At 45.8% G+C, this 16,193-nt stretch overlaps 1 protein-coding gene across 5 annotated transcripts in view; it reads left to right on the top strand.

Moving 5' to 3' along the window:
• Positions 1–827: 827 nt before the first annotated feature.
• KALRN (kalirin RhoGEF kinase) overlaps positions 828–16,193 on the top strand; it is an 837,912-nt gene continuing 822,546 nt past the window's right edge. For all 5 annotated transcript variants that reach the window (XM_060262792.1, XM_060262795.1, XM_060262793.1 and 2 more), the window contains exon 1: positions 828–912. In XM_060262792.1, the coding sequence (XP_060118775.1) occupies positions 828–912 (85 nt within the window). The remainder of the gene's footprint in view (positions 913–16,193) is intronic.

Genomic DNA, 16,193 nt, shown 5'->3' on the forward strand with positions numbered 1-16,193 from the left:
CACCTGAAGCTTTCCGTCTCCCTCTCCCCCCCCCCCTGCCCCGCCCTGTTTGCTTTCCATTTCCCATTTCAGGACATTGAAGAATAATAATAATAATAATAATAATAATAATAATAATGATGATGATGATGATGATGATGATGATGATGATGATGATGATGATGATGATGATGATGTTTTATTTATATCCCGCCCTCCCCTCCCCCAAGCAGGCTCAGGGCGGCTAACAAGACCCGGCGCGTGCCATGATTATAATAATACAATCCGTATGATAAAATACAATTAAGAAATCCAGTTAAAGCCGTTCCATCACGCAAGGACTCCGACTGCTGCTTTTGCAAGGAGGGGCGGCTCCCTCCCCCGCAGCTGCCCCGGGGGAGCCGAGAAGAGCCTGGGGCTTCGGGGGGGGGGGGGGACCTGGGAGGCTGCCGGAGAAGGGCGGGGCCCCGGGCGGAGCTGGTGGGGAGCGGGAGGCTGCCAAGGGCCGGTGCTCGGCGCGCGAGTGGCCCGGGAGAGCGGGCTCCGGGGGGCCGGGGCTGGCAGCGGCGAGGGCGGAGGGAGGGCGGGAGGGAGCGCTCGGAGAGGAGCGGGCGTCGGAACAATAGCGCGAGGGGCGGCCCCGCCTCCGCCTCTGTGGCTGCTGCTGCTGCTGCCTGCTGGCGGGGGAGAGGAGGAGGAGGGAGCCCCTCTCGGCCCAGGGCGGGCAGCGCCGGCAGAGCCCCGCAGGGCTGGCTGCTGAGAGCGCCTCCTCCCCTCTCCCCGCTCCGCTCTGCTGCTCTCTGGATATTACCCCGCTGCCGGGATCGCCGCCGCCGCCGCCGCCAGCCATGAACGCGGCCGAAGGGGCAGCGGAGGAAGGGCCGGGGCCGGGGCCGGGGCCGGACTGCGAGGTGGAGGCCTTTTTCCGGACAGGTAAAGGCGGCGAGGGCCGGGGCTTTGTGTGGCGGGGGGGGGGGGGAGCCTCCCTGCAGCCGCCTCTCCCTCTCCGCCCCCCCAGCCGGCATTGTCTGTCTCCCTGGCGCTTGACAGCGAGGCGGCTTTCCCAGGCTTGCTGGGCGCGGGGCTGCTTCGGGGCTGGGGGCTCCTGCTTGGGGCTGCTGCTCTCAAGGGTCCGGGCTGCTGGCCGCCGACGAGCTCGAGGAGGCAAACCAGAGCGATGCCCCCCGCCCCCCTGCTCCTGCTGGCTGCCCTGCTCCTGGGCATGTGCGTTTTGGAAATCAGCTCTCTCTTTTGCTTTAAACAAGACAAAAATGCTGCTTTTTACTCCTCCTAGGAAAGGGGTGGTTTTCAATCACTTCGGAGAAACCAAGAAGAGGCTTGGTTGTCACCCGTTGATTGCGTCCTCTGGAGCTCCCTGCTGTCTCCTGGCCTCCCCGCTTCTGTAACTAGGAGGCAATCAAAGCAGAATGGGGTAGTGAAGGATGGCTTTGGGTTGACAACTGAGAGACACGCTGGCTGCCTAAAGCACACCTTTTAAGCTCATGCGCAGGTTGGGTCTGGTGATGGAGCCAGAGGCTTAGATATAAGCCATCTTTGAGCTGCTGCCTACAATACATTACTAGCTAGATCAGTAAGAGAAATTGAGGTGGGGGGGGGGGGGGGGATGAGCATAATAAATAACCGTAATGAATTATTGTGGAATCTGACCCCCGTGCGCACACATACCCAGGTATAACCCATCATTGCATCATATCGTATGTTTTTGTAAATGCTGCTCTTTCCCTTATCTCATTCACTTTGCAAATAATCCTTTGGTTCTTGATGAAGCCTTGGCAACTCTTTCTTTTTGTTAGCACTTGTGCACTTTTGAGCTAGCCAGCCTGCCCCAGTGCAACTGACGTGGATGAATGTGAAGACTTGACTGGTGTGTGTGTAAGATGGAGCAGCCTCCCTGCTGTGAACTTTCCAGGCAAGCCTTTCAGAAGGTCATCATGGAGGACATGTCAAGATATAATTCATTGTCAGGGGAATGGGCGTTTGCGGTCTTGTGTCGCGTGGTGCTAGCATAACAGCAGAAGTTTGAACAGAAGCAGCCACATATAGACTTGTTTTTGCTTTATCTAAGTCCAGATGAAAGTGAAAGAAAATTCCTCTTCCTGTAATGCCTTCCAGTTCCATGAGCAGAACTTTCAGGGGTGGGCTGGGGAAACATTACGGACAACTTTGTAGAGTCCTAATTAAAGATTGGAAGGGATTAAATGCTTGACCCTTCCAGACTGGAGGTTGGTGCTTGTTGCTAGAAAGGCTTTGCTTTTCCATCCTGCTTTAGCCTGACCATCGTGCTTTAACCTGACCAGCAGTCATGCAGAGTGTTTTGGGCTCTTCCAGTAACAGCAGAACAATCCCATAGTGGCTCAGACTTTTCAAGAAGCTGATTCCTGGAAACGCTTGACAGGCCTCCTGACTGCCTTCCCTGGGAGCCTGCACCCCCTTTCTGTAAACATGCCTTGATCTCTGAGGATAAGTATAATGTGGATAGACTGTGTGAGCATGTCTCATGAGTCACAAGTATCTCCTGAACTGCCTGGATATTTGCCTGTTAATGCCTTAACAGGGCTACAAGCCAAGCAATTATGGATTTTTCATTACACTTTAGTAGTGCAAGTACCCTTGGGCTGTGAATAGTTTAGAGCAGGGGTTCTCAAACTACGGCCCGCGGGCCAGATGCGGCCCGCTGAGGACGTTTATGCGGCCCGCCGGGTTATGGCAAAATCAGACCGGAAGTGATGTTCAACCTAAACTCGCGTTAGCAACGCACACTTCCGGCACTGGGCTGAGGCGGCGGAGACAGAGTGTGAGGTGATACCGAGGTGAGGTGAGTTCCCAGGCCGGGGTGTGCGGTGTGGGGAAGGGAGAGAGATGCAGAAGACGGAGAACTGACGGCCCGCGGCCTTGTACAGTAATGGCAGTCCGGCCCTCCAACAGTCTGAGGGACAGTGAACTGGCCCCCTATTTAAAAAGTTTGAGGACCCCTGGTTTAGAGGGTGCCTTCTTAAACCCATTTCTTTGGCCCTCTGCCCTTTCCTACACCAATACTTTTTAGTATTTGGTCCATTGACTTGCCTCACCGCTGGAAGGTTATTTTTGGATTAGATTGTGACGTTCACTGTGTAAGTATCTTCCCAATGGCACTTTATTCATAAGAAATGTAGCTAGAAACAATAATCATATCAGCCATTTCCTCTTCTTACTGCCCCACCAGAAATACTATACCAAAATAATTTCAACTATAAACCTGTTTAGAAGTCCCGTTAAGGTTTCTTGGTATTTCAAATGTATTCAAGGAAGTAACTAGTTCAAAAGGCTTCTATTGTACCTTTGTGCATGCTGTTAGGTATAAAACACTAATTTCAGTTTCACATAAAAATCCATTATTAATTCATAGATTCAAAAAAAAAGCTTCATTTGTTTGTAGTTATAACAGACAGGCTTTTACATTAATACAATAATGCTGATTAACAGCTCTCTTCTGGCTGGAAGCCTGAGTTTGGCAGAATCAAAAAAATTATGTGAAGGGGTTGTGGGATCTATCTAGGGATACATATCTCTTTGCTTTGTGTATGCTTAGAATCTGTGTTGCCAGTGTTAAAGGATGCTGGATAGGGGAGGGATAAGGAGCAAAGAGTAATTAACAGTGTGTTCAAAGAAGAAAGTTTAGTAGAAAGAGCCTTCATAAACAACCAAATAGTCTAATCCAGAAATTTCCTCTCAAAGAACATTTCTAGTGTTGTCAACACAAAGAACTGGAATTCACACAACTCTCTTGGAAGTCTGTAATGTATGGTCATTTTCTGTATTCTAAAGGGTTATATGTTTCTCCAGTGGCCTGATACCGGAAGTAAGTTTTTTAAAAATCTTGTAATATTGGCTATTAGTGTGGCTTCTAATTATTTTTCAGTGTGCTGCGTCATGCTTTGTGTATCATGCTTTGTGGAATAGGAGATTTGCACGTGCTACAAAGATTTCTTCTGTGTATTATAGTTCCCATGTGAAGAGTGTAAACTAGGATTGCCAGGTCCAACTCAGAAAATACCTGGGGACTTTGGGGGTGGAGCTGGGAGTCTTTCCTATTCTCTAAAATAACTAAAAATATAGCAGTACAGTTCCCATGAATATGGTCTTCATTTCCTCCTCATCTTTTCTGTCTTTGAAGGGTTCCCCAAGCAGTTGCACTTCCACTGAATGAAAGTGAACACACACTCACAAAGCAGCCAAAATGAACAGTTTGCAACCCCATACTTTTGTGATCTCACTAGTGCAATTTACTCACAGGACTTGCTGTATGTAGCAATCTGCTGTATTTCAACCAGCTTCTTCAGACAAACATAGGAAAACAGAACTACTGAACAGAGCAGTCTAGGTTCTAGTTAACTTTTTACTATCTGCACAAATAATCAGGTTCTGATTAACTCTTGACTATCCATGCAATCACTTCTTTAATGAATGCCAAACAAACAGAGGGACTGTGCTGGCGTTCTCTCTCACACACTCATCCTGCCCCCTGCAGCTTTTTTTTGCTGAGATTTAAAGGCACAAACACACATATTCCAAAGCACAAGCAGTTCTTTGCCAGCTTCTTCTAACCTTGCAGAGATTTAAAGGCACATTGTGGCTCTTGGGGTGGGGCTTCCCAGCTGGCTAGTGGCAGGGAGGAGCCTGGAGATCTGGCAGCCGTAGTCAGCACTGGGCCCAATGAGTTCTGCCTCAGAGGCCTGTAGTGAGACCTTTCAGACCAACAGTCTCTCTCTGACAGACTGTTTAATAGGGAGGAGTCATCAACAATTACATCAGCTTACAGCATTCCCCTCTCCTCTTCCCCCTTTGATCTGAACAACAACTCTGTGAGGCAGGTTTCCCAGAACAAAAACAGCCTCAGACATCCGGTTTACAGTCGCCATTTTTTTTCCTACTTAGTGATATGCGCATAACCGCATAATGTTTTAACCTATGCACGTGTACATGCGCATAATGCACACATGCACAAAATAGTGGAAGAAAAAAATAACTGCATGGTGATGTCGTGTGGACGGCAGAAGACAGTTTCACCGTGGAGTGATTCAAATTGCAGTATCGCAGTCTGATCAATAATATCTGGAATAAAGATATTTGGAACAGAAACTGTTTAACATGGACTCGACACGCTGTGTGAACAGGACCTATGTCTTCTTTTCCCACCCCCGTCTCTCTCTCAGCAAAGGAGCCAGCCTCCAGGTCTTTCCTGGAGATTTCCCCACAAATCAGGTCAGTTCTCCAGGGGAGAGGACTGAGGGCTTTCCCCTCACACACTTTTTGGAGGAAGGGGGCTGCCCTTTCTCTCCAAGAGATAGGTCTCTTTCCCCTGCACCCCAGGAGGCAGTCTCCAGGATTTTCCTGGAGATTTCCTCAAATCAGGGTCAGTTCCCCAGAAGAGAGGATGGAGGGCTTTCCCCCCCTTTATGGAGGAAGTGGGCTGCCCTGTCTCTCCAAGAGATAGGATGGGAAGGGCATACAGCAACAGCTGTTGAAGCAATGTGAAATGGTAAAGCAGAAACAATAAAAGGAGCAGGGGGAAAAAAACACTCTGATGATCAGTATAAGAAAAAGGCAGACTAAAAAAGCCCAGTCTTGTTACTGGAACAATAAAATTACAGAAGCAAGAATAAAATCAATGTAAGGCCTTTTACTGGACCAATCAAATTAGTGCAAAATAAAATCAACCATGTAAGAAAAATGGTGTAAGCCAGAAAGAAGTGTCAAGACCCAGGGTTAGTTTCAAGAACTGTTGCAAATTTAGCAGCCAGATAATTTCCCTGTGTGTGGAGTGCAGACTGAGAAGCCTCTCTCTCCTCCTTTCTCTCACCCCCCTCACCTCTCCTTCCTTTCTCTATCTCTCCCTGTCATCTGTCCCCTATTTTCCTTTCCCCCAAAAGTAACTTGACAGGCCATGCATGCCCTCTGATAAATGTCTGTGATATTGAAATCATTTAACATCTTGGCTGTTTTCTTTGTGCTTTTGAAGTAATTTTTCTCCAGATTGCCAGCTCTGAGTTGGGAAATACCTGGAGATTTTGGGGTGGAGCCTGAGTGGTGGGCGTTGCCTTCTGACACACTTCAGGTGATGTCAGGGGGTGTGGCATATGCAAACAACTTATGTAAATAAGTTATGCTAATGAGTTCCTGGAAAGCTTTTTCTATGAAATGACCCCTGGTATCAGCTATGAATTCACTAGGTAGCCTGAGACAAACCACACCCTTTCAGCTTCTTATCTGCAATATTTGGACAATCTGATTTACGTTTCAAGGCTGTCATAAGAATTATTGTGAGATTTTCTGTTTCAGAGTCACAGCGATACTTAGAATGCTTTAACTCTTCATAATCTTCAATCTCACTTTCTTTTTGCTGATAGAAAACACCTAATCTTTTGCTACAAGCACAATTAGCATTTTAAGCAATCTATGGTTTTGGAAGGAAAGTGAATAGATATTGCTGTTGTAGGGTTTTTCTGTAAGTGATAATAAAGAGATGCACTTGTCTTCATGCGTCAGCTGCAAAAAAAAGAAAAGATACTGTGCATATAGCATTCCCATTTAGCTGAGAGTATTAAGTAGCGAACACTTTAAGAATTTATATGCCTAGATAGCGGAGAGAGGCCTAGCATTGGTAAAGGAAATAGATCTCTGAACAGATATTTTATTATTAGGAAAGCCATGAATAACATCACTGGGATTTTTGGGATACTGATAGAAAAGCATCAGTTTAGTGAGCCATCTGAATATGTCACATTTCATGTAGCAGTGTTTTAAAAATTTGATCTACCTGTCATGTGGTTTTCTCCCTCTTTACAGGCATTAAATCATTTGACTACAGCTAGCAAGAATCACATATTAAAGCTTTTATGATTTGCCACTTTTTAACTCTTGCACCAATTTCAGCTTTGCACAGAAATGTCATTTGGCCCACTTTTAACAAATTTTGACCCTTTCAATTCAGTCAGTCAGCCAGTCAGTGCCTTTATTGGCATAAAATCAAATGAAATCAGTATTGAAATCAAAAATCAATAATACAATCAAAAATAGTACAATCAAAAATCAATAATCTCTTCAGACCTTTTACATTATTTTTGTTCTCTATGCCTGTGTACTTGCATACATTTGGAAAAAAACCAAGTACTGTTAACTGAGAACACTCCTTGCTTGTATGATACAAACTCTAGACAATGAAAACTTACACCACAATAAACCTGTTAATCTGTGATTCAGTATATTTGCTTTTTTGTCTGTGATGCAGTAGTATTTTTGATTTTATCCAGCTCCTAGGAGAAGTTTACTGGAGGCACCTGCTTTGGAGGGCTTGTAGCTTGGCCCCCTGAAATCCAATTCGCGCAAAACTTGGAAAGCAAGTAGATGAGAGTCCACTGAAGAGTTGGCACAAGTTTGGCATCTCTAACCAACTCGCGGCTGTTCTGTGCCTTTCCAAAATGAATGAATCAACAAACCACAAATTGTTTGATAAAATAGAAAAAAAACATGAAACTAACCGAACCACCAATTCGGGCACCCCAACAACCATGAAACAAAATGGACCACCATTTTCGTGTTTCGTGCCCAACCCTGCTACCCACCTAAACCTGAACAAAGTTATATCCTTTGATTATGACATCGGGGGACTTAAAACTCTTCTGGGGATTGCACAGTTTGTAAGAAACAATACTGATACCATTGCGTTATGCTCAGGGCTGGCCCTAGGGCGCGGGGCTGCGCCCCCATGCCCCACTGCCCTCCTGCTCTCCACCACCTGCCCCACCTCTCATCTTGGCCACCTGCTGCCGTGCCACTGCCACAGCAATTCCAGGACCATGCGAGCGAGCACAGCAGTGAGAGCGGTGGCGGCAAGGGCAGCAGCAGGAGCGGTGCAGCAAGGGCAGTGGTGGCAAGGGCAGTGGTGGCAAGGGCACGATTCCTCTGAACACAAACACAGGAGCTGGCTGGTCTGGCCGGCTTTCCTGCGCTTACACACGGCGCTGTTTTCACTCCTAGGCACTTTAGATCGCCTGAGAGCCAGGGTGGGTAGGAGGGCTCCGCCCTAGGCCAGTGCCTAATTTGCCTAATGGGCAGGCTGGCCCTGGTCGTGCTTGTCAGAACCTGGCTTTTGTGCAGGGTGTTGGCCGTGTCATTCTTTCTCGAACTGTTTTGCCATCTTGGCTCCTTTATTTATTTCTTTACTTTATTTCTATCTTGTCTTTCTGCCCAACAGGGCCCCAAGGTGGCTTATATCATTCTCCTCTTCTCTGTTTTATCCTCATAATAACCCTTTGAGGCAGGTTAGGCTGAGAATGCGTGACTGGCCCAATGTCACCGAACAAGCTTCCATGGCATTAATGGGGACTGGAAGCTGGATTGTCCTGATTGTACTTTGACACTACACCACACTGGCTCTCTAATGGCCTTTCTTCAGGGGTCTTATTTAACTAACCGGAACCCTCAGAGGTATAGAAATGTGCAGATTATTTGGCTTGTGGAGAGGTTTACCACACTACATGTATGTCTCCAACATTATTTTCTAAGACGTTGCAAACAATGTTCCCTCTATTCCCCCCCCCCCCGGCCGCCCACACACACATTGAGTGGGGCAGTTCACATCCTAAGGAGAACATAACTGCTGTAATCTTAAAATGGGCAACAGGCCGTGCAAGACCCGGTGCAGTTCCAGATTGCTGCTGAGCAGGGCTTCCTATGTTAATGAGCAGCCACTCATGTGCACGGTTTAGAGGCACTGGAACGTGTAAGTAATTGTGGAGTTTATCAGTTTCTTGTGCCCTGTCTGATACTTGTCTGATTGGTATTATTACTGGTATTTTCAGCAGAATACAGGGAAGTTATTGGATCATTTCTCATAAAATCCTACAAAACAGGGTAATTTTATGGTCCTATGTCACGCGCTTCCAGCTGTACGCTAAAACGTTGAATGGTATATTACAAGAGGTTTCCCCATCCCTGTGTTCTGGAAGAGCATGAAATATGTTAACCTTAGAATTCCGTGCGCTTGATGTTGCCATCTAGATGGTCATGTTATTGTATAGCGGATTCTTTGAAGTTTTCCCTTTCTCACTATAACCTAGACTCTGGCTGTGTCCTGGTACCCAGTAGATCTAATGGTAAATGAAAGATCCACTGTGGAGTAGGTTTGCACCTGTTGTGATCCACCAAGCTGAAGGCAATGGTGGTATATCAGGGGACTCATTAAGACTCCTGTTTTTTGCTGCATATCCAGTTGCAACAGAAGGAGGACTGCCGTGTACTCAGCAAGCCACAAAGCTGTCTTGGGCTTGGTACAAGGCCACTGTATAGCTTGTATATCTGGTTGGGAATAGTGTGGTGCTGAACAAACCAGTGCCAATACTTTATTCTGACAGAGTCATGGACATCACACTCACAGCTTATGTGCAGATGGCACAGGTTGTATGCCCACCGGTGCCCATCTGGTGCATATCAGGTCTGTGGCGCTGCACAGATCCAGTCTGATGAGTAATGAGCCTGTGGATTTGTGATAGTGCGGCAACCGCCTAAACGGAGCAGTAACAACAATTTGATGGGAAGCAGTAATTTTAGCCAGTTTCAATAGAAGGTGCTTTTGAATGCTTTCTTCTGACCTGTAGAAAGATTGCTTAGTAATGATACAATGCTGCTTCTTAATATTCTAGTGATGTTCTGTGAATTTGTGGTAAAGATATAAAGACACCTCTGTGCAACCCCCAGAGAAAATAGAATTTGACCTGAATATTTTTAAGTAGCTGAAAATAGAACATGCATGATAATCTATGGGACTACTGGCACAGATCCTGACTCCTGGAGTGTCCCTTTGCACTCCTGCTGTTTTAATCAGAACTGGCGGCCTCTGTGTGGGCAGCAGCTTCAGAAGAGAACAATGATGTCTGATTCTTGTTTGCCAGCTTAGACAAAGGGCCTGCTGATGGGTTACGGTGGAGGGGAGAGCACTTCTTTTGTATGATGATACCGGCATGGCAGATGGCTAATTGGAGATGATAAACCACTGGGACAACAGAAAAGTGGGATGAGAGAGGGGGAGGGAAATGGAGGTCTGTGGGGATTATCGACTTCTGTCATGTTGAAGAAAGGGGAAAGTTCTCTGTTGAAGCAGTTGCTATTAACTTTTTGGAAGGGAGGGGTTGTGGCCATATGTCACCCAGAAAAGGTTGGATTCGGAGATGGGGGTCACCTAGTTGAATCTTTTACTTATTCTAGTTAACACATTTAAATGTATTTCATTAGCTCCAAGTAAATCATATTTCTGGGTGGGAAGGTAAGGAAACAGACCCTGGAGACGCTGGTTCAGCACTTAGTACAATTAGTAGATCCCAGTCTGGTCAGAGAAACAGTGCGGTGTCATTCCAAAGAGGAAAACAAAAGGGGCATTAGTGCGCTGGCGATTTAATAGAACCAGAAATGAAATGTGGGTCAAAAATGTGGGCATTTCACACATATACACCTACTTGAGGAAGAATTTATGTTGCTTATGTATACTTCTGTATTTCCAATTCTTTGAATTTAATTAGGACACCAGATCTTGAGAACCATGCTAATGACTGATTAATATTAAACGATGAGCTGGCAAGGTTGATCTTGAATTTGTTAAATCTAAAAAGACCAGAAATTACGTCCTGAGACGTAGAAAAGAGCCTACAACAATCATGTTTCAAGTATGAGACACCCTCTTGATTCCCTGTGGAATCAATAGATAAGTTATCATTTGGATGTGAAACAGCAGCTTGTTAATAGTATCTGAGAAGGACTGAAGTTCACGTGTTCATGTTATTCAGAGGAAAATACTGTATGACTCTAGTTTGTTGTGGTATAGCCATGAACTTGTTGCAGAAATTATTTTGAGACTGTTGTTCTGTTTTCTTCTGTAGACGAACCTACAGGATTAAGCGCAACCTCAGCTTTAGTGGGTAATAGCAGAAAGAGAAGCATAATAAGCAGCAAGATTCTAGGTAGGACTGCTAGCACAGAATTATTATGACAAGATTTGGAAATTGACCTAGAAGTCTTAATGGGTCAGGAGGAGTTTAGCAATTTGTCACACTTTCTTCTTGTCCTTCCTCCGATAAGCTCAGGACATTGTACATGTACATTGTACATTGTTCTCTCCTCCACTTTATTCTCACAACCGTTTTATGAGGTAGGTTGGCCTGAGAGGGAATAAGCAACCCAAGGTAATCTAGTGAGTAGCCTGACTGAGTCACATTTGAACTTCGGTCTTCCAATTCCCAATTCAACATTCTAACTACTGTACCACAACGGGTGTCTAATTAGTGGAAGGTAATATTGGTGGATCAGAAAAAAAGTAGCTAAAAAAACCCAGTTTTAAAAAAAAAACCCAGAAGGAAAGGGAAAGCATCGCTATCCCAGTTTTGCTGATTCATTGATCTTACAGCAGGTGTCAAGATCTGATGGGTCATTTTACATACTGATTTGAATTCTAAACATGATCGAAGGCAAGTGCTATGAAAAGCTTCTCCATATGACACAGTTTAACAAAACGGTTGCTGAATCTTTCTCTACTTTTGTTTTCCATATAAGGGAGAAGGCTGAAGGTTCTGAAGCAGGCCTACTTCACTTGTGTCCTAGCAGGCCAAAAGCAGCCCGAGAGCTACAAAATCTTGGACGATTTTTGTAGTCCCAAGGCCTGCATCAAAATGACTAATGCTCATTTGGTCTCTGACAATCACCATCCATGGCTGCTAACTTGCATTCAGTTTGTTGAACTGCAAATTGTACAGGCTTGCTCTGAAATGTTTGTCAATTTCAGCAAATTAATTGTTTAAAATGTGGCATTTCTCTTTCTATTATAGTGGGACTGAATGTCTATGATAACTGAAGGGGCTGTGTGCCATGCTAAGCCCTCACGTAGTTCTGATTTACATTTATTGCCTCCAAAGGAATATTTCATAAAACAGTTGGCGCCTTTGGAACTAAATTAAAGCTTTCTCCTTTATCCCTGAAAAGTGGAGCAGGGAGCTCAGCAAATGATGCTAATAGATACAATCTGAAGCATTTGGATAAATTCAGCTTGAAGAAGGCAGGTGAAGCTTAATAGTCAAGCTTAATAGGTGTGAAGTAACAATCTTGTGAATTTTGAGGGCCTGAATTGATATGGTGTGAATCTCCAGGAAACAGACTGCTTTGTTTCCACTCACCAAGCCACCTATAACAGCAGCCTATTTGTATGTAGTCTGCATAGTTCTGCATAGATTTTTCTTTTGAACGAGAGCGTCTGCTATGGACATAATTTTATTTTTAAAGGGAGCAGCTGCTAAGATATGTAGTTCAAAAAACTGCTGCTAGAGAAAAATGAAACATGAATTGATGATTTTTATATCTTTGTATGTTGCCATTAAACAAGATATAAAGCCAGTGTTTTTGGTGGAATCCAATAGCAATGGCTTTATATCCTTTTGTATATTCTGCAGCTGTGTGGTTTCCCAAACGAATGCCTGTATTATTATTAGCTTTGGATATTTGCCTGCCTTTTTCCTTTCTAGGACTAATAACAGCAATGTGGTGACTGTGATTTTAAGTTGTGAAATCATGTTGGGAAGGGAAAGAGTCAAACCTCCTCTAATTAGGACTTCCAGCTCCCGGTAGAAAAATACCTGGAGATATGGGGTCTGGATAGGGTTGCCAATCCCCAGGTGGGGGCAGGGGATCCCCCGGTTTTGAGGCCCTCCCCCCGCTTCAGGGTCATAAGAAAGCGGGGGGGGGGGGGAGGAGAGGGAAATGTCTGCTGGGAACTCTGTTATTTCTTATGGAGATTTATTCCCATAGAAAATCATGGAGAATTGATCCTCAGGTATCTGGGGCTCGGGGGGGGGCTGTTTTTTGGGATAGAGGCACCAAATTTTCAGTATAGCATCTAGTGCCTATCCCCAAAATACCCCCCAAGTTTCAAAAAGATTGGACCAGGGGGTCCAATTCTATGAGCCCCAAAAGAAGGTGCCTCTATCCTTCATTATTTCCTATGGTAGGAAGGAATTGAAAAGGTGTTCCGTTCCTTTAAATGTGATGGCCAGAATTCCCTTTGGAGCTCAATTATGCTTGTCACAGCCTTGATCTTGGCTCCACCCCTAATGTCTCCTGGCTCCACCCCCAAAGTCCCCAGATATTTCTTGAATTGGACTTGGCAACCCTCGGTCTGGAGTCTGAGTAGGGTAAGGCTTGGGTAGAGAAGGGACTTCAACGGGGTGTATTGCCATATACTCCGCCTTCCAAAATATCCATTTTCTCCAGGTGAACCTCTCTTTCACTTGGAGATGAATTGTAATGGCAGAAGACCTCCAGCCATTCCAGCCACTTCTCCTCTCCCTCCTACAGCATGGCTTGTGAAGCTGCTATTTCTATTTGCGAATGCTGGGGAGATCTGCTCTCCTAGTTGCCAGAAGTTAATAATAAGCTTTTTTTTTTTTTTTTTAATAATAAGCTTTTATTTATATCCCGCTCTCCCCACGAGGCAGGCTCAGGGCGGCTCACAAGACACGGTGTGTACCATGATTATAATAATACAATTCATATTGTATGACTTCCAGGCATGCTCATATGCACACACTCACAAAAAAACACCCCCGCCCCCCAAAAAAGAGAAGACTGTTACACAGTGAAGACCCCCACAATGCTGTGTTTCTAACAGATACAAGCCTCTTCCAATCAGACAGAACTGGTATTTAGAGCAGAGCCTCATTTAAACTTTGATAGTGTCTCTTTCTCAAATCAAGTCTCTTGTCACCTAAAAATTGGAACCTGTGTGTAGATGACTTGATTTAGGCATTTCAGTAGGCAGGGGTGGGGAATAATTTGGTTTTTTGTTCTGGAAATGGTATTATTAACATACCTTTTCCTCATCCATACCAATCAAGGTAATCTAATTAAACCTGACCCTACTCAGTTGCCATCCAGCATAGCTTCATTATTTTTACAGATGTAGCAGTTACAGTTTTTCCTCACTTCTCAGTGGTACACAAGCACTATGGTTTAAGTGAGTATCTGTATGGTTCTAAAGATCTGTGTTAAAAAAATCTAGATTGTTACAGCATGTTATGGCAAAACAGTATAAGCATACTGTTGTAATCACAAGTGACTAGTACAACCACATCTGTGGTCTCTCACACTGGTCCCAGTAATGCATGAAAGATTGCAAATACATAAATACCTCTCAAAATGAATTTATGGTATCATGCAAACAACTTACTGCCCTCCTTGTAGACTCAGATCTCGTTTTGGGTTATAGTAAGTATATTACTAGAGCAACTATGTATGCAAAATTATTATTTCCACCTGACTGAACAATGAAACAACGCAGAGGTTGTGGTAAGAGTGCCTCTAGATGCATGTGTGAAGGAGGTATTATTTTGTGCTGTGAATAGGAATATGCAGGGCTTTTGTTGAACAGGAACACAGTTCCTACTTGCTTGGCACCGGAGGGTGTAGCCTAATATGCAAATGAGTTCCTGCTGGGCTCTTTTTACCAAAAACCCCTGGGAATCAGCAGATAGCTTCAGAAAAGTTCTCAACAAATATTGCCACCTCCCGGCTGCCCAGTAAAGCCAAATGGGTGGCTTGCCAGCCCCCAGGTTCTAGCAGGGGATTCCCTCGTTTCAGGGGCTTCTCCGCTTTGTGAATCAGTTGGCCAGTAGGGGAAACCCATCCCCATCCCTGATTTGATGATGACACCTGGAAGTGACACCATCGCGTTGGGGATGCCCTGGTTTTGGGGCAAACTCTATGGTTTAAGCCCAATTTAACCATAGAGTTTGCCCAACGCCCCCTCAAATCCCCCTGCCAGGTGGGTGAGGGGACCTAACAACTCTACAAATGGCATATGAAAATACTTCTTTGTGATGTCAGTGGGACAGTGGGACACGGTGATTCCTGGATATACCGTATTTTTCGGTCCATTAGATGCTCCGGACCATTAGATGCAGGTGCCTGGCTGGGAGACAAGCGGCGAGATCGCTCCCTCCGCCCCCACCGCAGCACTTCGCTGGGTTTGCGATGGGGGCGGAGGGAGCGATCTCGCCGCTTGTCTCCCAGCCAGGCACGCAGGCGCGGGGGAAGCACGCTGCCCCCTCCACAGCCGGCGCTGGGTTTGCAGAAGGGGGCGGGTGCTTCCTCCGTGCCTGTCTGCCTGGCTTCAGCTGATGCTTACAGCAAGCGCCAGGATCGCTCCCTCCGCCCTCCGATCCCAGCGCTTGCTTTAAGCATCAGCTGAAGCCAGGCAGACAGGCACGAAGGAAGCACCCGCCCCCTCCGCAAACCCAACGCTTCGCAAGCGCCGGCTGTGGAGGGGGCGGCGTGCTTTCTCCGTGCCTGTCTGCCTGGCTTCAGCTCTGATGCTTAAAGCAAGCGCTGGGATCGAAGGGCGGAGGGAGCGATCCTGGCGCTTGCTGTAAGCGTCAGAGCTGGAGCCTGGCAGGCAGGCGCCGGGATCAGAGTCAGAGGCAGCGGATCGCCCCCCCCCCCCGGAGGAAGGTACGTACCTTTGCTCCATAAGACACACACACTTTCCCCCCACTTTTTTGGGGGGGGAAAGTGCGTCTTATGGAGCGAAAAATACGGTAAGTTATATCGGAAGGATAGGGAGGGAAGGGTTGGAGGTGGGGTGGCTCTGTATGTCAGAGAGGAAATACGGTCCAGTAAGACTGAGGTCAGAGAATTAGATTCACTTTTAGAAATGCTATGGGTTGAAATAGAGGGCCCAAAAGGAAATTTAACTATGCGAGTTTGTTATCGCCCACCAAATCAAAAGAGAGAGGACGATTATAATATGATGGAAGGCTTAAAGATAGCGACTAAACGTAAAAACTGTGTCGTAATAGGTGATTTTAACTACCCGCAGACTGATTGGGTCAATATGTATTCTAATTGAGAGAAAGAGATTGAGTTTCTTGATGCTCTCAATGACTGTGCTATGGAGCAGATGGTCTCAGAACCTACCAGGGGTGGGGTGATCCTGGATTTGGTCCTAAGTAATGCCCAAGACTTGGTGAGAAATGTAAAAGTGATTGCGCCACCTGGGAGCAGTGACCATAATGTTATTGATTTCACCGTTTGTATAAATAGGGAGTTGCCCAAAAAGACCGCCACAACCACGTTTAAAAGGGGTAAATTCACTGAGATGAGGAGGCATGTGAGGAGGAAAC

This window comes from Heteronotia binoei, chromosome 21, assembly GCF_032191835.1.
Source record: "Heteronotia binoei isolate CCM8104 ecotype False Entrance Well chromosome 21, APGP_CSIRO_Hbin_v1, whole genome shotgun sequence".
In the NCBI taxonomy this organism is placed as follows: domain Eukaryota; kingdom Metazoa; phylum Chordata; class Lepidosauria; order Squamata; family Gekkonidae; genus Heteronotia; species Heteronotia binoei.